Source organism: Mirounga angustirostris, unplaced genomic scaffold (assembly GCF_029215605.1).
Source record: "Mirounga angustirostris isolate CCGP_5_RB_7025 unplaced genomic scaffold, mMirAng1.0.hap1 SCAF_12, whole genome shotgun sequence".
Taxonomy (NCBI): domain Eukaryota; kingdom Metazoa; phylum Chordata; class Mammalia; order Carnivora; family Phocidae; genus Mirounga; species Mirounga angustirostris.
The window spans coordinates 78468512-78491450 of NW_026991720.1; the positions used below are offsets into that span (position 1 = coordinate 78468512).

General features: G+C 34.2%; 1 protein-coding gene across 2 annotated transcripts in view; it reads left to right on the forward strand.

Annotated features, from left to right (window-relative positions):
- Positions 1 to 22939, forward strand: part of SEMA3A (semaphorin 3A) — a 473560-nt gene that overhangs the window by 340326 nt on the left and 110295 nt on the right. For both annotated transcript variants that reach the window (XM_045864793.3, XM_064575345.1), the window contains one exon: positions 3221 to 3340. In XM_045864793.3, the coding sequence (XP_045720749.1) occupies positions 3221 to 3340 (120 nt within the window). The remainder of the gene's footprint in view (positions 1 to 3220; positions 3341 to 22939) is intronic.

Genomic DNA, 22939 nt, shown 5'->3' on the forward strand with positions numbered 1-22939 from the left:
AATTTCTCCCCGTTCTATTTGCATCAGCCTTCACTTCAAAATAATATTGAGCTAGCCCCTGGGCATGGCAACAATACAACCTGCTTGCCAACTAGGAGAGCTCATTGGGGAAATGAACGGGATCATTCCAAGCCTTAGGCCAATAGGGTGGGTCTACTCCATTTGTAGCACAGATAGACTGTTATCAGTGTTCTCAGTAGAACCCTTAGCCAGGTATCACAGCTCTGGTCCCGTAACTGTTTTTTCCCAGCAGCTCTGTAGGGGGATAGCTGTCATACTATAGTGATGCTTCTTTGACAGTTAATGGGAAACAAAATTATGATATTCAGTGTAGCTCAATTCCATAGTTTTCAAGAACCCTGAGTTTTTAATTATTAATTATTGCTAATCAATTGCCCAATCTATAAGAGATATGAACTCACAAATTCTATGATCTTAGGATTCATAACACTTACAGAGATGACATGAGTCTTCATTTGTGTTCACCAGTATCCATGCTTATAAAATATCTCCTCTTTTTTATCGTGGAGAACTAGGATCCATTCTCCCATTTCTAGGATGCTCTTAGGTATTACTAATGGGATTAGAGAATTTGAGTTTGTATTCAAAATTGCATGCATATCTTTAAAGGCACGGCAGACAAACTGAAACCCTGTTCTTCTCTAAAATGAACAAGACATCCATCTGGTTCTGCCACTATTATTTATTAGAATATTCGTTTGCTTACCAATATATACACAGCCAGTTTCTTGGCTTCAACATATGGTGCCGGAACTGGTTATTTATAATCATGACTGCTATAATATTGAGTCCACAATTAGAGATGGCTGTCTTTATGTAAAAGCAGAGTATGTGGCCACCTACATGTTTCAAAAAAGAGGGTGCCGTAAAACATTTTCCTGAAAATGACTTCTTTGCAAATGACTGAATATCCTTTAAAGTCCAAATAAATCCTTTGGGTAAGACTCATGAATGCCTCATTTGTAAATGAGTTTATCAGATGTTTCCCTCTCCACAACCTCTTTCCTCTGCCTAGACTCATGCCCTAGCCTCTTGGGAGGAGAGAAACTGTTAGAGAATGGGGAGTTTGTTGTTGAGAGTCTTGGAAGGTAGGTTTTATCTGTTTCATCTCAGACGTAGCTTTAAATATGAGTAAGATCTATATACCCTTCAAGTTAGGAAATTTTTCTTCATAGCAACTTGCAAAATTAATTGATTTCAGAGCTTAGTTTTAGATGTTAAAATGCTTTACCAGACAAGAGAGTCTGGATCGAAGTGGCAAAACAGTGGTAGAAATTAGATGTTTATTTTAGTTACTCCTCTAAAATACTCACCCTGTGTTAAGAAAGTAATGAGGAGTTATAACTAGGAAGTTACATATTTTACCTTAAATTGGTCTACTTCACCTTTGGAAGAGTATATTTATAGGACATCCATAGGTTTCATCCCAGAAAAATCAGAGATGATGGAAAGCAATTATTTGAATTTAAATAACAATTATTCTGCTCAAGTTTGGTTGTCTGCTCCTTATTTTCTGGGGGCATAGAGGTAAAACCAAAATTATCAGCTGCAAACACAGAATATAAAGGTCATGTGGAAAATGTACTTACATTATTGTAACACCTCAGTTATAAACTCTAAGTGACTATGAAAGTCCAAATGTGTTCTGAGCTTTCACTTGAAAAGTCACGTCACAGAGAGTGAATTTGGGAGTGTTGTACACTTAGAGGTGCTGGGATCAACTCAGCCTTCAATTAGTTTGCCAGCCTTGCTTGCAATATAGTCTGCTTTTCATCTTTGTCTGCATTTCTAGTTACATATTTGGTTCTTATTTCCAAATGTTTATAGGCAAAAATATAAAATTAGTGAGGATGGTCTATGATCAATAACAAAATAATTTTCAATGAAGTTTTTATTATTTAGCATGTGAATATATATTTGACTCTTTTCAAAGTGGATATTATGTATTCCATGATGAACTCATATTTTCTATTCATATGTATTCAATTTTTAATATTTGTTATATGGTTAAAAGACTAACATTTTATTTGAAGCTGTTTTGACAGTTTGGGTTTTTCTTTTCATTTTATTTTCTTTTTACAATATTGATAGAGATTCATCTGTTTAAAAATATTTTGCAAAAATTGAGTCTTCCCTGCTCTGGATTATTTGGGCAATAAGATTATCAGTTTATATTCTGATTATCTGATTTTTTCCCCCAGATCTTTTATCAACAGGGACAAAAGGCTGAAATTCCTGTTCACAGATAAACAGTTTCTTTCACAAGACCTACAGATAGAATAAATAGAAAGAATATAAATAGCTCTGTCCATTTTATTTATTTTTTCCTTCCAAATGTTTATTTAAATTCTACTGAGTTAACTGCCTATTTTATTTTTAAGTGATCTTTTATTCAGAAAATAAAATGGCAGGGATGTCTAAATGTCTATAAATAATAATAAGATATGACTAGAATATCCTCTTACAACTAACTGTTCTTCACCTGGGGGATTCATGGCTCATTGGGCAGGTGATCCATGTGGGGGTTCAGGATGTCCATGAAACTACTGAAAATATTTGTTAATTATACCCACTCTTTCCACCTATAGACATTCTATACTCTAACATCTTCTCTATCTCATATAAATATATCCACATTGTCTTTGAGGCTGAAGTGACATTTTCGAGAGGAGGCAGCTTTACCTTCTTAGGCTCTATAGAGCTTACCAATAAGCAGAACTGAAGTTCAAAGTCATCTGCCCATCACTATTGGTTATTAATGATGTTTAAAATTCATGTTTAATAGAAAGTTGTTTTATCTTTTATTTTGTTTTTCTAAAATTAAACTTACAGCTGATTTTTGCAAAGTAATTTCACCAGTGTATTCTTTAAATGTCTTTAATTAACCATGTAATTCCCTGTTCCGCTCATCTCTAGAAAAGTCACCTGTAGTTATTGATGATCTATACCTTTATTCTACTTTTGTATAAATAAATTGCAATTGTTCATAAGTGAACAATGATGGAAGAGAATATTTTATTAGCCCCCAAAGAATGTCTGTATTTTAGTTCATTTAATAATATGAACAAACAATAGAAAAATATGCCCTAAAAATGTGAAAAGGACACAAAAGAAATCTGTTCAAGCATGCCTAGCGCTCTCGAGGATCCCTCGGTCATGCTGACTGCTAGAACTCACTTGTTTTCCTTTTGTTTTACAGAAAGAATGTGCTAATTTCATCAAGGTGCTTAAGGCTTATAATCAGACTCACTTGTACGCCTGTGGAACAGGGGCTTTTCATCCAGTTTGCACCTACATTGAAATTGGACATCATCCTGAGGTAAGGCTGGCTTTTTAAACAAATGGTATATTTGTGTCCATGACCCCTTCCTATTCAGATGCTTCATTACTAATTTCTTCAGCTCATTTAGCTTCTGGTTTGCTATTCAGTGGAATCTACTTCAAATTCAGACGCTGTTATTAATTTTAATCTGTGAGTGCAAAAAGAATGAGACCATCACTCAGCAGTAACTATGGAACAGGAAGAAGGAAGGAAGCAAGCATTTGCTTTCGCCTTGGGTTAGAGAGTCCAGTCCATTTTGCATGTGCAGCAGATGTTAGCAGGCTGAATGTGTACTGTTTCCTCCTTCATTTGTATATTGCCAGTTCTCCCCTCCATTTCCATCCCCAGCCAGAAGCGTCTGCCACCCCAGTTGTTTTCTTCTGCCTAGGGATTAGGGAAGGATGTCATATATGTGCACAATGATCGGATCTCATGTTTGACCTAAATTATTCACATTTGTGTTTTTGCTTTGTTTCTGTATTCTGAGGTGTAATTTTAGCAGCATGGAAAAGAAAAAGAAATGTTTAATTTGTTGTACATAAAAGATGTTTTAGCGAGGAAATTAAAGTTAGGTAAATTTAAGTAAAACTAGAGATTAGGGAAGTATTTAAAGGAAAACGTAAGAGTATTGAAAGCAGTTCCATACTGCTTTACCAATATACCAGTAGCATACCAGTAGCCTTCAATTATCAGCTCTTTTGTAATTTTTTTGGTACAAAATGCCAAGAAGAACAAAAGCATTCATGTGAGAAAATCATTTGTGACGGAATTTTCTTTCAAATTGGAATTCGGAAATACTCAACAGATAAAAGATTTGTTCCCCAAATATTTCTGAAATCCTAAAGATAAAAGATAATTTACCTGTTAGCCACTTCTTTATAGATTCTCTCCCTAAATTTTCTTAAGGTATCCCAAAGTTATGGAAAAATGTTCTTTCAACCTAAAGGCTTAGAAATCAAAACAGTTTGTGCTATATCTTCTTTGTATAAGGAGACACCTTAAAGACTATGTGGTTTCTAGACTAAACACAGATATTATTATTTTACTGATGATCCTGGAAAGATTAAAACACTTCCCCAAGGTCTCACCAGTGCAGGCATTTGCTCCTCATCAGCCTATTTCCCGCAGTGCATCCTTCCTCCTCTCCGATACAAGCATGTATAGTATACTTGCTGAAATATCCAGGAGTTTTAAGTAAAAACTAACTTTAAGGAAAGGCAGTTCTACTTAAATTACTTGTTTCATACTGATGAAATTAGAAATAATTTCCTGCACATGGTCCAGGAGACTTTGTATGCTTAACTTTTTAACACCTCCTGGATAAATCTCTCCCTCTTTGCTTCCTTCTCAGTCTTCCTATAGTCAGGCACCCCCAAAAGTAGGCCTGGGGTAATGGCCCCACTATTCCGTATTCAGGAGAAAGCCCTAGAGAACTTCTTCCACATCATATTGCACTTTTTTTCAGTCTGTCAGAGATCATGCTGTACAGGGCAATGGAATCAGGAGAGCTTAGCCCCTAGCACAGGTTAGTAGAAAAGACACGGGCTGTGGAGTCACATCTGGCTTCTGATCTTGTTCTACAGCTTACTAGCTTTGGAGCACTGGAAAAATTCCTTAACTTCTCTGAGACTCTGTCTCATGGTATATAAAACAAAACTGAAAAGAACCCCTTTGATCTTCAGTGTCCGTATATTATAAATGAGAGGTTGACTCCAACTGCCTTCCAACCCCCCTAGTAAGGGCATGACCCACTGACATTTTTTGTTATAGAAGCTCAAGGAGTTCTAATCCCATCATTGTTAAACACATGTCCTGTGTCCCAGAGTGCAGGGCTTTTGTCTGACCTCAGTTGGGACTAGATGCTTGATCTGGAACAAGCTACGATTTTCTTTGTGTCTCTGTTTATATATGGCTTTTGTGGGAATTTAACATTGTCTAATAGGTAGTAGGTACTGAAAAAACATCAATTACCATTTTTAAAATATAAACCTGCATCTCAGACTGTTGCTGTCTTTCATGTTAGTAAGTGCCACCTTGTACCTCACTTTATCAGATATTATAAATTACTGCACTGGGCTCTCATTTTTACCAGGTGATTCTTGCAATTATCTTAATTCCCTTCATTTTAAAATTTGAAGCTTAGATGATCTTGATGGCCATTTAAATTAAGATACCATATCTTGTTCTTGTATTTTTATCATTTTCCCCCCAAATATTTTTTTAATCTTTTTGAAGTTGCTATTTAGTAGAGTTCACAGCATATTTCCTTTATAAATCATCAACTATTCATTGCTCCCTTTATGGGTGGGCAGGGGATAGGAGAGTATAGGGTCTGGAGCCAGGACCCAGGAAATGGAGGAGGCCATTTCTTCCATTGAAGTAAAAAATAAAGCTTTCCTTCTAATCTCCTTTGAGATAGGATTATTGGGATGCAAATATTTTCCTGAGATTCTGAAACTCAAAACTTTTGAGAGAGGTCCTCCTTCAGAAGCTCAATGATCTTGATTTGCATGGCAGCTATATATTGGGAAATACTGTTCCAGACTCTTTAGGAGGTCAGAGGGAAGATGATTATGCAGTCATCTGTGGGAATATAGGACAGTCTAGACAGTCAATCTAGGAAATTCTGGAAAAGATATTATCAAGATAGCTTGTCTAGACAACATAAAATTTAATTTTCAAATGCTTAAGGTGCCGTAAGAGAGAAATTTAAAATCCTGCCCTTGGATTTAGACAGTTATGCTGTTTGTGAAGTTGAGAAGAAGAGAGAAGGTGTGTTTCATGCCCTTAGGAAAAGAATGACAGCAATGGAAAGACTGGAAGAGGAAGATATAACATAGTGAACAGGACTGAGACTAGGATTGTTGGATTTGCTGTCACGAAGTTTGAAACTTTCACTTACCCGGATGGCTTTTCATATAGAACAGGACGTATCTTTGTCCTATATTCTAGTTTATAAGTAGCACGAATACTTTGCTGTTACCTGCCTCACACTACATAAAATAATAGTATCCTTTTTAAACCTCTGTCCTGCCTTTGCATATTACAGATAATTTTATCACACACAAAAAAGACATTTTGCTTTTCACTTTTATCATGGCCTTTGGAGACACTTTAACATTCAGTTTTCTCTTTGCAGTGTTCTTTCATTAAAATAACTCATTATCTTACGTTGGGTTCCCCAAATTGTTGAAACTCATTGTTAGAAAATGATACTATGGACTCACCATTTTAGATGACTGAATGCCACAGAAGTAAAGACATCACTTTTGAGGCAAATCAAGACTCCCTTTATCATTTAATAGCCACAGATCTTGTAGGAGGAAATTAACAATTCCTTTAAATAATGATAAACAGTTTGCAAAAAAAAGAGAGAAAACCCTTGCTTAGTCTTCCAGTTATGATGATAGACCTTAATTTAGCCTCCTAGCATTTTAATAGCAATATTTACACTTCTGAATACTGTATTCCAAAATCTACTCTTGCCATATAGTGAATGTCTTCTGACCACACACAGTATGTCATTGATTACTGTACTAAACAGATTTTCTGTTTCCTGTAGTACAGTTGGGAATTGGTAGGCCTATTAATTAACTCCAGTTCTATAAGATGTGTGTCAGTCAATTCTTGGGTATCTGCCAATGGTACTTGACACTGCAGATAACTGCCAGTGAGGTCACATACTTTATACACATGTGTGTGTTTATCATAAAAATGCACACAGAGTTCACGGAAGGAATGATTCAGAGCTCGAGTACAGATGAGTTTTGAGTTTAAGCTCTCAGCATCCATGCCATTCAAATGAAAAGTGTAAGTCATCCTTACGAGACAGAATATTCCCAAACGGCTTATAGTATATGGTATTTCCCCTTCAAATTTACATCTGTTAATAAAAAAATGTATGAATTTGGGAGGAGTATAGCTTTTCAAAAAAGTCTCTGGATGTTTTCTCCAATTCCAAATGGGCCTTTTCTATATACTGGGCAGGAAATCTAAAGAAAGATGGACCCAGATGAGAGCTGGAAAATATTAACTCTATAAATACTCTCATAATGTCATGATCTCAATTTATGATAGAACCAAAGGGACGTTAAGAAATGCAGTGAAGCTTAATGGCTATCTCCAAGGTCATTTCTACAATGACAACCAATATATCTAGATATAAAATAAAATGTTTTGTCTGGTTCTTCCCTTCCACCAAGAATAAGGCTTTGCTTTTATGCAAAATTTTGAATCAAATGCTCTTAGTTACAATCTCCAAGGCCAAAATGGTATTTAAGTGGTAGTTAGTGCTCTGTTGACTAATTTATACATCTAATCTTACCTTTTCTAATTGAGTTATCTCTCTCAATGCAGTATGCTATTTACCCCAACAGAGCCCAAGTTTATTTCTAAGAGGAAATACTAAAGTTGAGAAATTTAGATATCTTGGTAAAACAATGAGGAGTTACTTTGGGTAGGTTACATCTTTCCATCTTTCTTAGGTCATACATTGGAGTCTGAATTTACTTTGTAGTTGGCTAACCTAGGTGGGAAAATTCAGGATTCCTTGGAGATTTCTTCTTGGATACCCATTATTTCCACCAGAGGCAGCGTGTTCCTCATTTGTGCTCCTGACTGAGAAAAACGTGGTTAGAACAAGTCCACGTTGGTTTCTAGGTTTCTCTTTCCTAATCTTTCAATGCTTGGATAACATTGGAAGGTAGACCTGTACAAGTTACCATTCTGAATAAACAGTACCACCATTTATATTGCAAATTAAATTTTAAAACACCCTGATGTTTGTACTTGAGGAAAAGCATCATAGTTCATAGATTCTGAGTGAACTTAACGGCTTAGCAATATATTTTTTCATGAACTATTAACATTCTAAACTCTAAATTTTAGCAATAAGACAGTTTTTCAAAAGTAATAGAACTAGTAACTAAGTGAGGTAGTAGGCAGAACTAAGTTATGATTAGAAACAAGACTAGAAAAGAAAAAAAAGTTCACAAATGGTACAAAAAAAGAGTGCCAGAAATCCCCCACCACCCTATTTAAAATGTTTCTAATCACCATTTTATTTTTTGACTAAATATTTGATATGAAAACACCTTAGTTATGATATTAATATTATTTTACCCTCCACCACTTATCTGGTTCAGTTGTAAAATGTGTTTTTTTTCCCCTCACAATATTTCACTACATTTTAGTCCTAAGAACAATGCCAGATAAAAATGGAAATGTTAGCATTCAATTCTTAACTTGTATGGGGTATTTAGTTTCATGTTTTATCAGATCTGGTACACCTATTGCCAGAAAAATAATTTGGACAAAATTAAACAGTTTTCTAAAGGCCACCCATATTGATGCAATGACATCATTATCAATTACTTATTAAAAGTCTTTATTATGTATAGTACTCAGTTTCTGAATGGCATCTTCGTTCACAATCAGTATAGATATAAGGACTGCCTCATATACAGCATATCAATCAAAATATTTTTCTTCTCATGAACTCTCAATAGGTAGTTTGGATCAAAGACCTTACATTTACTGGATCTAGCTTATCACTGGAGGTGTATACTACCCGTTACTCTTTCTCCATTTTTTCCCTTTTTTTATTGATTCCTCTGCACTCATTCCTCATATAATCTATTTCAAGAGAAAATTTCTATCCATAAAAACTTTAAGTTGTTTGTTACCAATATTACATTTTACAGGAAACACACAGAGTTAGTAGTAGTACTAAACCCCATTGTCTGCTCACCTCCTTGGTCCATTTTTATCTTCTGCTCCATTCTCCTTCCTCCACTATGACACTTTCCTTGCCCTTGAACTCTGGTTGTGTGTTTTTCTTCCTTTATCTCTTTGTCCCCTTGCCTAAATTATTTTCTTTGGGACCAAACTTTAAGATAGTGGAAATACAGGTTGGATATATAGGGGAGAAAGGTGTTAGTTTGATGTATTTGAAACTTAAGAAAAATAGCAGCATGAACTTAGGTGAATTTCCACAGATCAGAATATATTTGCCTTCTCTTGCATTGTGTTTCAAATGGGCATCAGCAAGCTATCTTGTAGATTTGTTGCAGATGGTTCACTTTGATGATAATCTGAAAAAATAATATAAGTACGTTCTAAATTATTTGGATAACTACCTCACAATCGTGTAAAACGTTAAGATTTTAGTTTCTTTGTTTGCTGGAGGATTATGATCATGTGAGTGCCAAGAACACTCCTTTAATTTTTTGGGCTAATGAGAAAGAAACAAAGGTTGACTTGATATGCAAATGATGTACTCCTGCCAAGAATAGGCCAAAGTAAGGGCAGAGTGGGCTGTGTGAAGGAAGTTTTTGCTGTGGTTGAAATAGAGAAAAGTGGTTAGAAATTAAATCATTCCAGAGCACAGAGGAGGGTTGAACTACTAGGCCCAAAGACTGTAGCTTCTGGACACTAGAACTATGTTCATATTGCAAGAAGGTATTTACTTTTTAGAATACACAATATCATTATCACATTGCATTACTATTGCTAATTTTAATCGTATTTGTTTTCTAGTTTTGTTGGTATTTAATTTTAATCACGAAGAACATAAATTCTACAAATTTACTTACTGTTAGAAAATACATGATGGAAGGTAACTCTGACAGCATACTATGAAGATACCTTGTGGTAGGTTTTAAGCAGATAGCATTCCCTGTTCCCAGCGTTCACATCTGAGGACACTCTACTTGCCCTAGTGTAATGTCCCCGGTCTAGGGCTCCTCATGGTTCTCAGCTGCTCTAGACGTAACACATGTGATCAATTTGGACAGGATGAGAGTTGGGGAAGTAGCAATAACAAAGGCTGGTGATGAGAATCAGCGTGAGGTGATGAGAAGAGCACTGAGGTGAAAAGGAAAGACACAATGAGAAAACCAGAACTTCTGGAATACAAGTTTTATTTATTAAATAGATTTGAGGGTATACTAGGAAAAAATGGAGGCTTAACATTTATATCTTGGGTTCTTTAGAATTGTAGCTGCAGTTCTGCTCACTTGCTACAATCAGTGCCCAGGTGAGCTTGGGAGTAATTTGTATTCAGATGACTGATTCAATAGAGAGAAAACTGACTTTAATAAAAATATAGGAAACATTTTTCCTAAGCAAAATCCTAATAGTAATGGTGAGGAATGTAAGTACAAATGTCTACCCCTAAAGAGCTAATATATATGTAAATATCTAACTTCAACATAGGTGAAAACATCAGTAATAATAACAGTTATATGGCCAACAGCAGTTATTGAGTAATAAACATATGGCCTGGGATGGCTGCTTTGAATGTGTTCCTGAATCATTCAGTCTTCACAAAATCTGATAAGCTAGGTACTCTTAGATTCTCATTGTACTGTTGAGAAAGTTAAGGTTTTCATGGGTATTTTGGAATGTACCTGAGGCAAGCATCCTATTCAGTGGTTTGTGTCTAAATCCACAACCTTCTCTTCTAAAAGGAAGTACCGACAACATGCAGTGGGAGAGAAGGGATAAAGTCATTAACTCTAATTTAAGGGATTAAATGTGGGACTTTTGTGTTATATTTATTATATTTCAAAAATAATGTGTGCCTTGTTTCAATAAGGTGATGGCTGTAAATAAGGGGATTTCATGAAGTTAACATAGGTGTTCACATTTTAGCTGGATTTAGAAAAATGGGTGAAGTATTGATGGATGTGGAAGACAGTAAAGACTAGAAGGACAGAATAAAAGGACAGGGTAATAAATGGGGAAATGGCAAATATCCCAATATGCAGAGAGTATAGTGATTTCAAAAGAGGCTGGAAAATTAGGATCAACTTGAGTTTGTGCATGCTAGTCAAGAACAATATAAATTTTAAGAAAAGACTACTGTTACTGCCATGATTAGTTTTGGAACATATTTTTGTGTAAACATATTTTTGGTGTAAATGTAAATGGGTGGGGGTACAGGGTGATGAATGGACATCTAGATATGTCCATTTTGAGACTGTGGCAAACATTGAGTAGTGTGACATGATGAGAGCCTGAAACAATACTAACTGAAAGATACTGAATAATATTTAAAATTCTCATTGGAAAACAAAAATAAAAATAATATCCAAATCTCATAAGCCATTAGGTGAAATACAATTGAGAAGAGGACAATGTTTAAATCCTCTAATGAAAAAATGGTTTCCCAATTCTTAGGTAGGTATGTTTTATAGCATACTGTGGTTCATAAACACTCAATTTTCACTTCTAAGTCTACAAATAAGCTGAATTTATGTTGTGCATAAAACATCCAACTGTCATATACAAACTTAGGTGAATTTCTCACCCATAGTGTATCACAAAAGCATTTCTCCAAGCTTGTAAATCCAGACAGTGCTATTTTGTGTAATGCATATGTGAAAGCAATTCAAACACACTTGGTTTAAAAAATAAAAAGACAAACAAAAAACAGCTAACAGAAAGAAATAAGATAGTATATAGTACTTAGAAACAGTGATTTTAATGAAAAATCCAGGCTTTATTTTTTTTTTTAAAGATTTTATTTATTTATTTGAGAGAGAGAATGAGATAGAGAGAGAGAGAGCATGAGACAGGGGAGGGTCAGAGGGAGAAGCAGACTCCCTGCCGAGCAGGGAGCCCGATGCGGGACTCGATCCTGGGACTCCAGGATCATGACCTGAGCCGAAGGCAGTCGCTTAACCAGCTGAGCCACCCAGGCGCCCCAGGCTTTATTTTTAATTTCATTATTACATTATAGTTTATACCGATTCTGTGAAATTTTTATGAAAATGATATACCTGATTTATCCTTTGTTATTCTTTTAAGTTTCTTTCCTGCTATAACTACTCCCCATTATTTCTTCATTATGTTTATTACTATTAATGGCTGTCAGTATTGGGATGCTTGATAGCTTTATCAATATTATGGTATTTGATTTTCACAGCTCTGTGATGGAAGTGTTATCTCCATTTTTCAATTTAGGAAACGAAGTTTCAGGGTCATTCAGCAGCATACCTATATCATCACACAACTAGTAAATCTGTTGTTATAACCATCATAACATGTGGCTTTTCTGGTGACATAAATCTTATGTTTGATATTGTACCGCTTATATCTTATTGGACTGATGCTATGCCTTTTTTGTTTGTTTTAGTTTTTTTATTGTCATAAGAATACTTAACACAAGATCTAGTCTCCTGGTACCTTTGTAAGTACATGGTTCAGTTATTGTTAACGGTAGGCACAATGTTGTAGAGGTCATCTCTGAAATTTAGTCATCTCGCATAACTGAAAGTTAATACTCATTGAGCAGCTACTCTCCATTTCCCCTCCTCACAGCCTCTGGCAACCACCATTCTACTCTCTGTTTCTGTGACTTTAACTATTTTAGATTCCTCATTTAAGTGGAATCCTAGAGCATTTGTCATTCTTTGATGGCTTATTTTACTTAGCATAATATCCTTCAGAGTCATTCCAGCATTATTCACAGTAGCTAAGATATAGAAACAACGTAAATATCCATCAGCAGATGAAAGGATAAAGAAAATGTGGTCCATACATACAACAGAATATTATTAAGCCTTAAAAAAAGAAAGAATGTCGGCTGTATTCAACAACATGTACTATGTGTTCATTGATACTCCAGGTTAAACACTCTCAAAATACTGAATTTCAAGTAAAATGAAGTACAACTTGCATTATTAGTAATGTTCTTGAAAGAAACATTAAGTTCTTTGTATTAAAAACGTGACAGTGCCTGTCAAGTTGGTAAAATTTGATGGCAGTGGCGAATACCTGGAGTCCTTTAAAGGATATGGTAGCACTATAATCAGGGAGTCATGTTTCAGTGAAAGAAGTACTAGAGAGCTCACAGAAACACTTCTGTTTCTACTCATTCTCTATATAATCTAGATATTGAGCAAAGGTAAGCAAAACATACCTACTCGTGCTTCCACTCAGACACACAGGGGAGTATGTTTTATAATCCAGGAGAGTTGTAATTCTTTTTTACCCAAAAGGGAAACTCAGAATCTGTAGCATTAATAGCAATGTATTTTAAGGAGGATGCTTAAAATACAAAAAAATAAAAATCAGTTTTGCATCTCTCATTTAAAGTTAGCAGTGAGACATGTCCTTTTACTTTTTCTTAATATTTTGATTATGTACTATGTCAAGAACATTGAAAAGTCTGGATGCTGATATATTTAGAATTCTAGATTCTCTAATAAACAGAAAATATGTAATTTTATGTGGCATACAATTATCAAATAACAGAAGACTGTCAGTCTTTATTCCATGTTTCTTGATATAAATGGGCCTTATCAAGCTATTTCTGCCTATGAGGATATTGAAATATTAATGTATTTTTTAAAAGCTACATTTGGTACTCAAATTTAATTTTGTACTTAAGAGTATTTAGAAATTCCAGCTGGAACAAATGCATTTAGAGAAATGTATATTTATAAGAAGGGACATCCTTTAATCATTGCCTAAAAAATGGAAAGGCCTTAAAATTGTATTTAACACAATTATTGGTATCTTTGCATACTTTGCTATTATACATTGGTAATTTAAATCTATTCCTATATAAGGGATAGAAACTGGTATCAGTGCCTCAGTGCAGCTTTGAGATTTATACATTTACATGCAGGAAATATATTGTTTCAAATTGTCAGGAATCAAACTGTATAGAATGACTACTTTCCATTTTTATTTTATTTTTATTTTCCAGTCTGACATTTTAATTCAATTTTGCATCTTTGGTCACTGAAAGCAATCTCAGGAATTGCTGAGTGGTTAAAAAGAGAGTCTAATGGGATCTAAAATCAATTCACAGGTCTGTCACTGGTTCGTTGTGTGACTTTTGCTGCCACTGAAGTGACAGTAAATTGGTGTCGTCCAAATTTTCACACCTCAAGATTTCTCTTGTGATAAAAAAATACTTACCTAATATGCATTATGCATATTCACTTAAGAAAATTGGTTAGTGATTAAGTACAGAGGTAGCTTCTATTTCAGCAAGTTACCTCACTTGAGATGATCACGAAGCTTTCTACAGGGGCTAAATGTCTGAATCTCTCTAATGTTGCAAATGGGGTTTTGTATACATGCCAGGGTTCAAGCTCCTTTTAAGTGCTTTCATCCTGGCAAACTTTTCTTCTTTTGATTTACATTTTGTTGGCATTTAATAGCTGTCTTACCTCATATTTAAATTACTTAACCTGGAAAGGATGGATGTTTAGTGCCCCACATTTACTTGCCCTTTGCTGGCCTAAATCTTGGAGGCAAATGTTAAGATTTGCAGTAACGAATACCTTTTCTTTGTCTTATGTCATGCTAGATAGCAATTCTAGGTAATGCCTTACTACATCAAAGTTTTGCCAATAGCAATATGGAATTTTTAAAAAATTCTGCCTAAAATTGCACAGTCTCTTAGACATATGTAAAAATCTCTTTTTTTCCTAGAATAAGGTGTAATAACTTATCTGACAGATGACTAGGAAAGATTATGTAAATGACAAGGAAAATATAACCATTTTTACAGCGCAAATGTCCAGACAACTAGAAGTGAACTGACATACCCTTGTTTAGAAAGTGTGTCAGAGGCAATCAGTAGTTTCCAAAGCTTTGATTAAAATCAGCTTCAGATAAAATGAAAAAGCCAAATGAAATGATGTGTTTGCTGTATGAATGACAAAAAATTTTAAAAAGCTCAGCAATATCTGATATCTCACTTAAAAAAATTTATGAAGAAAAAAACTTAGGTCCATAATTAAACTATGACCACAATTTCCATAAAATTCTTGCTCAGAATACATGTTTATAAAATATTGTAGCTTACTGTTGCCATTTACCTCCTCTAATTTCTATCCTTCATTTTATAATAGAGGAAATTTGAACTAGATTGCATAAGTAGTATTCTAAAATCCTATGGCCACTTCGTGGTAAAAGCTGACCTGAAACTCAGTTCTCCTGACAGCTTATTCAGAGTCCTTTCCATTTTACTACATTGCCTTCACTCTCACTGTCAATCATGTAAAAAAACATGAAAGACAGAATTTTCCATGTATGTCAAGCTATTTATGAGGGGTTTTTTTCCCCTAAAATTCAAAATAATGTGAATAAGTAATCTTAGATAATTATTTTTAAAAAACATAGTTATCTTTTACTTTCTTTAGGAGTTTGTCGTCTGATTATAAGCAATATCATGTAATTTCAGAGAAAAATTACATGATTTTTTTTTTACAAAGTAATATTTACTTATTGAAAATGAGTAAGTTGCCTCTTCAAAATAGGTAAAATTTGAATGTTGTTTTAGTACTCTATACTGTTTCCCTTTATTCTCAAAAAGTAGCTGGATTTAAGATGATTTCTATTAGTTGGAGCAGTCAACACATATCAAATATTATCAAAGAAAATAATTGAAAACATTAGGAAAGCAACTGGAACACAAGCATCATGCAAAATTTCACCCACACACCTCTGCATACAATGGACAAGAATGACTAAACGCTTTGATCTTTCCTGGATAACATGAAAGGGCAAAAGGGAAAAAAAGCAACATCTGTTAGAAAAAAAAAATTTAATGAACAGGGTGGAGACTAGCTGAGTGTTGACATAAAACATGAGAGAAGGAAAAAATAAAATGCAGAAACAAAGTTATTTATAGTCACAGACCTCGAAAGGTCTAAAGAGATAAAGTTGGATTTAGAAAAAAGATACTAAAATAAATGCAGTTTGATTTGTATGTAAAGTATGTATAATTCCTATAGTGAGTTCTCTACAATTGTTGTCAAGAGGAAATATATATGTAATGTTGTGTATCTCTATATATGACTTTTATATAAAACTATACATAATATATATTATATGTATGTGTGTGTTTCTATCCATAAGGATGGAAATACCTTAGACAAAATTGTGAAGGTATAATATAAGGAATATAAGTCAATTTAGGTTGCCTGAACATATATTTATAAATACAGGCTTTAGTTTATTTCCTATTTAACATAAGGAAATAACTGCCTGTTATGGGGAAAATGATTATTTTGAAACAGATCTGTTCTATATACAGGTAGCATTTGCCTGGGCATTGTCCATCATTCAATGATTATCGCAAATATCCAAAGCAAAGACATTTTATCAGTAGTTTATAAATTTGTGGGATTTTTCAGGTTTATGAGTTTTTGTATCCCAAAGGGTGTTGTTGTTACTGGTGGTTTTTCTTTTTAGAATTGGCATCATATTATGCTGTTATAAGTACAGATTCCACTACCATATAACTTGGTATTTTTAAGGATTCTGGATGATACAACAGCTGTTACCAACCTCGTATCTGGTGGGTGACATGAATGTATATGACATCCTCTCATATATGCATAAGAATATTCTGGAATACAAGTGGATAAAATAATGACATTAGAGCCTTAACCTTAGTTGGACATAAATTCTTAAAAAATAGTAACAATAACTACTGAAAGTGAATCATGGGCAAAAATGGCAAGAAATCATAATCTTAGATGTAATGAGAAAGTATTTAGGAAATGAAAAAAGATTTTTTTTTTTGATGATTTTATTTATTTATTTGACAGAGAGAGAGAGAGAGAGCACAAGTAGGCAGAGCTGTAGTCAGAGGGAAAGGGAGACGCAAGCTCCCCGCTGAGCAGGGAATCCAATGCAGGCTTCCATCCCAGGACCCTAAGATCATGACCTGAGCTGAAGGCAGACACTTAGCTGACTGAGCCACCCAGGCACCCCAGAAAAGATCTTTGCCTTTTACAGGTCATGCCTGTATATAATAGACTAAGTTACTTTGCTGCTCGACACCAGATAAGAGATGTAAAGGTCACCATGACATATGGTTTCCTTTGATGAAATAACACTCTTACCTCACTTCTTCCTCTCTTCCACTGCTTGGCCTGTCCAATCAGGTTTCCACACTGAAGCCAGAGCAGGCTTCTTAGAAAGCAAGTGGTAGCTTTCTAAGACATTTTCTTGCCTTCTTTTAATCCTAGCAGTTAGGGAAATCTGCTTTTTGGTCTTGGTCCTTCCAACCTCTGCTTGTTTGGGCCACTGTCCCCTTAAGCCTCCTGACGCTCTGGAGTTTCTGGTTTTCTTTCAGTTCTTTTACATTCCCAGTCTCTCTTCTTCTAGGTCTTTGTGCTTATTGTTTCTGTTTCCTGGATGGATCTTTCCCCTGATACTTACTTTAATAAATCCATCTGATCTTTCTGATCTCAACTCAAGCATTACTTCCTAGTTTACCTCCCTTCTCTTATATTATAAATAATACTGTATATACTCTCAGAGCAGCACAAGTGAGGAGGCAGACAGGTAAACAGATACATATATTATGATACATCTGTAATAGGGATTAGAGAATTTGTCTGAAATAGGATATATATTTGCAGGTAGGATTCACATCATAAACTCTAAACTATGATGGATCATTTCTTTATCTCTCAAGAGTTAATTATTCTTGTATTTTTCCTGGGCAAAAAGCCACAGGGTATAAATTAGAATGGGAAATAAAAGTCCTCAGCTAGTAAGAACCCTTGAGTAACACCAAATAGTCTCTAAAAAAATTCGTGGGTTCTCCATATTTCAGTATGAGTCATTTTATACATTTGACATATATCACCACCTTTATGTTAGGAATAATCCATACTCATTAACATAAAACTATGCTGAAATTAACGCTTGATTTTTTTGGTTGGTATAGTTGTTTAATTCCTCATATGCATAAGTCCTTAGTAGAGGACAGTTTTAATTAAAATTTTCACAATAATAGGGGCACCTGGGTGGCGCAGTTAGTTAAGCGTCCGACTCTTGGCTTCAGCTCACATTGTGATCTCAGGGTCCTGAGATTGAGCTCCACGTCAGGCTTTCTGCTCAGCAGGGAGTCTGCTGGAGATTCTCTCTCTCCCACTCTCTCTCTCAAATAAATAAATAAATCTTTAAAAAATTTTTCACAATAACATTTACACAGATCTGCAATTGAAAGTTATTCTGCTGATAGGGCCTTTATGTAGGCAATTCAGGAAAACAGTAGTTGGAGGATATACATGGCCAAACTTAAAGGAAGGATGAAAAGAAGGAAGGAGGGGAATCAAAAAGGGAAGGAAGGGGGGAGGAAGGGAAGGAAGGTTGAAGAAATACACGTCAGAATACACTTTGATAAAACAGGTAGGGCTAATGATGAATTTACTGCACAATAACAGTAGCAACAACAACAATAATAATGTATTTTTTAATTTTTGTTTTGGGCCCTTTGTTCAAAATGAGTAGAAATTCCTTGTACTTCAATCCTTTGAGTATTGACACTTAAAGATTTTTTGGTTGATCTCACTTGTAACATAACATCTATGTTAAAGTCTACATTTCACTCCCGGAGACTAATACACGGGAAGCAATAAATATAATAAGCAATGTGATGTTCAGCAGCAGCTTTTTTCCTGACAGCGTAGGGAAGTGGGAGTTTTAAGGTGAGAGGGCAAGGAGACAAGTAGAAGGCAAAGACGGAAATATGTACAAACTACAAAAGATAATAACTGAAGGTAGCATTAGGTGAAAAGTATGCACCATTGTTTGAGTTTCGAATTAAAGCTCTCTGAGGATAAAGGCAGATTTTATTTGGGTAAAAGAATTGCCTTTCATCTTCCCCCATCAGGATTTAATTGGCAGGAGATGACACAACCTGCTTAACAATCAGGTATTTCAGAGGTTGAGCAGTTTGACAAGGAGCAGGTTTTTCTCAACTCTCCTTAAATGCCTTTTTTTTCCCTGTGTGTGAGCAGCATGTATTTGGCATGTATGAAACATTAGGTCACTAATACTCTCAGAGAGTAGACGATGGATTCTAGAATTCAGACTTTAGAATTTAGCAGAATGTACAGAGTTATGTAAAAATGCCACCTTCGTGTCTGTGACTGGGAAGAAATATGACATTGTAATATTAATGGCATTTAATTTTATATATAACTTACTGATTTATATTCTAGATAAAGCATCTGCAAATTCTGTAATGCTTGGCATGTTAGAAAAAGAGCATCGAAAAAGTGAATACATTTGTGGATATTCATTATGAGAAAAGTTTGAAGATAGTGCCTTAAACATGGAGTCAGAGTAAAGCAGTTTTCCCCAAGCCTGACTGAGTTTTTATTTATTTATTTTTTATTATTTTTTTAATGGGGAAAACTTTTTTAATTTTTTTTTAATTTTACTTTATCTTAGTGTGTTATGTTAGTCACCATACAATACATCTTTAGTTTTTGATGTATTGAGTTTTAGAAACCACTTTGAATTAAACACAGTGTTAGCTAAAAGAAGATTTAATTATATCATTTCACTTCAAAGAGATATTGTGATTGTATGTGTTTCACCTAGTAAAGTGCTCTGCTGAATAGATTCTGAATTCTGACACTGAATACTCCTCATTCCGATTGTTACCCCTCCTTTTCCCCCTGGCACTCCAGATGATAAAGCTTATGATTTTCATTTGGAGTTTTCCTCTTCTGATTAGATGTGAAATATAAAATATTTTGTGTAAGAGCATATTCTTTTTTCAGTCTACACACTTTTCTACAGCAAGCCGTCTGACACATGTTAGACAGTTGATAATATTTATTAATTTGGTTAAGTGAATAACCACCAGTGTCAGCATAATTATTGTAACTTTAAAAGTACCAATTTTAAATGTTCTTGTTTTTAACAGAAGAAAAACCCTTAATTAATATTTTGTTCCACTTTGATTTCTTTTCTTTGCTTCTAGGTGTAAGCTTAAATGCCATTTTACATTTGTTTGTTCAACTCTGTGTCATATGTTTCCTTTTCCTTGCATTTGGGTTGACTCTTTTCTCCTTGCAGAGCAAACACGCCATTGCCATGTGGTAGACTCTTCCAGCATATACATAGGCAAATTATCTGCAAATACTGTGTTACTTGCCTATTGTTTAAGGAGCAAACATTAAATAATACATTTTCAGAAATGAAAAAGAGGGTATCTCATGATTCAGCAGCCATTAGCACTCTGTCAAATTCCTACATTTTTATTAAACATACATGTTTATTTTTTTTCTAACAGATACCCTGAATTTGTACCTGAACTTCCATGGTTTTACTTATAAAGTTCTTAGCAAGAACTATAGGCACTTACACCTCTAGTGGAATTTAAAATATAAAAAGGATCTTTTGTAATATTTGTATTATTTTATTACTCAGTGAATATATGGAATCAAACTTCAAATCTTTCAAACATTCACAAGCACAATTTCTTTAGTTTATTTTCTATAATAGGACAGTCCTAACTTCAAATCTTTCATAATATAATAATAATGAGATTTTCAAATATATTGACCTAAGAATGTTTTAAATGTCTTACTTGTTTGATGTCTATGTAGCTGTTAGATTATTCAAATTAAAAATCATTTTGCCTCATCTGTATATATCATAACCTTTAAAACTGAGTTTCATAGCACAAAAGATTTCCTTTCTAGTTAATAAATTTAGCTGCTTAAAGTAATATGCTGTATACTTAAACCGTAAGTTGTTTGTGTGTGTGCATATATATATATGTATACTTATATATATAAAATAGCTTTATATGTATATGTGTATATACAACCTATATAGATATGTGTGTACACACACACACACACACACTATTCTTTGGAGCTGCATAATTATAAAAACACTCAGTTTGTAAAATGAGCCTTGTAAAGAATTTACCATAAGAAATGCTAGTAACTACTTTGAAGGAATGGCTGTATTTTTATTAGATGTTTTGGTAATTTGAAATAATGTAACTTTATGTGATTTAAATATGTATCATTTTAGTCAAGTACCTGAAGGTTACAGACTTTTACATGTCTATCTTCAAAACTACAATTGCACTGAAATCAGTAATTTTTTTAACTTTTTCTATTTTACCTATGAAACAATATTTGCAGAAGAATTGACTATCAGTAAGGATTTCATTTATTTTAAAAAATGGCAAAATTTGTACCAGTTATACTAATGGTAATATATGTAACACAGACTCTTCTGCAAGTGTAATCCCAAACTAAGCTGAACTGAGATCTTGAGATTTCTGTTCCTATTTAAGAAGTGTTTAACACTGCTCTGAAAACATGCTGCAAAGTAGTGCTTGAGATGAGTGTTTACATATAATTTTTTACCAAATGGCGTTTTTTTCCCAAGTAGCTCTAAACTGACTCATCATTGAGTCTTAGGAGAATTATTACTTCAGTGCTGATTTTACTCTTAGTATAAGCTCAAAAATGTTAAGCAAATAACTTTAAAACCCCCTTTCCCTTGTTTCAAATTCTGGAAAAAAAAGTAGCATAAAAGAACACTCAAAGCAACAATAAAGACTTCTTACTAACAAAGGGATAGTTATGTCTAATTTATTTTTGAATTGTCAAACTAATATTTCATATCATAATGGTTTTCATTTTGTTGGACACTAGGTTGAGAAAAATAAATAGGATCATGCATTTCATGCCATTTTTAAAAATATGCCAAATTTTGTAGTCAAAGAATAAAATATTCTGTTGTCTTTAAAATGTGAAATGTGTCTTTATAATCAATCAACGTACAATGCAAACAGAGTATCATTTGTGCCATATTATGGTAGTTGTAAGTAAAATTGAACTGCAAATGATATCTTGCCTTAAGTAACTTAGAATTTTACTTAGAGACATAAATCTGTCTAAGTCAACAAACATTTTCAAAAAATACTTCTTTTTGTGCTCATTTTATGATGATACTAACATTATGGTATGGGGTTTTCTGCTTCCAAAGCTACATGGGCATTTGGGGAAGAAATCATATGGAACATAAAGCAATGGCCAGTTATAATACAGTTATGTAGAAAGTACCACAGAAGCCCCAGTTTTGGAATACCCAGTTTTGCCTCAGAGTATTTAAGCTTGTTCCAAAGCACTTAAGACAAGAATAGCAACATTTCCACAAATGGGAGTAACACTGAGGCACAAAGGAATAAAAGTAAAACATGATGCAAAAACATAGACGAAGTCCAGCTATAGTAAAAGAATGTAATAATGGAGTAGGTGTTCAGAGAACAGAAGTCAGTGGGAATGAAGTGTTTGGTAAGGGTTTCAAGAGGATAGTAATAACAGTAGTAACAATAAAACAATAACAATAAACTATTTTTCAGTTATTTCTGAACACTTTTCTGTATAACTTCTGTTTATGCCTCAGATCTCCGCTTAGATGTCCACTCTGGGAAGCCTTGTCTGGCTACCTCATTCCCAGTCCCCACCTAAGTTAAATCACCATCATGTTTCACATATGATATTTTTCTTCAGAAATACACGTGGAAATTACATGAATGTTGCATATGTATTTGTTTAATGTCTGTCTTCCTACAAAACTGTTAAGTGACAGAGGACTGATAGTCTTATTCAGTTCTGCAGTTACAACCCCAAGCATGGGGTAGGATCATTAAGAATATGGTAAAAATTAACAATTACATGTTCAAACACTGTGCCAACCAGTTAACTTATTTCATTGCTACAGTAGTCTAAATAGGCAGATTTAGACTAATAGACTAAATAGACTATTAGGATTTTTTTGTATTCTATAAATGAG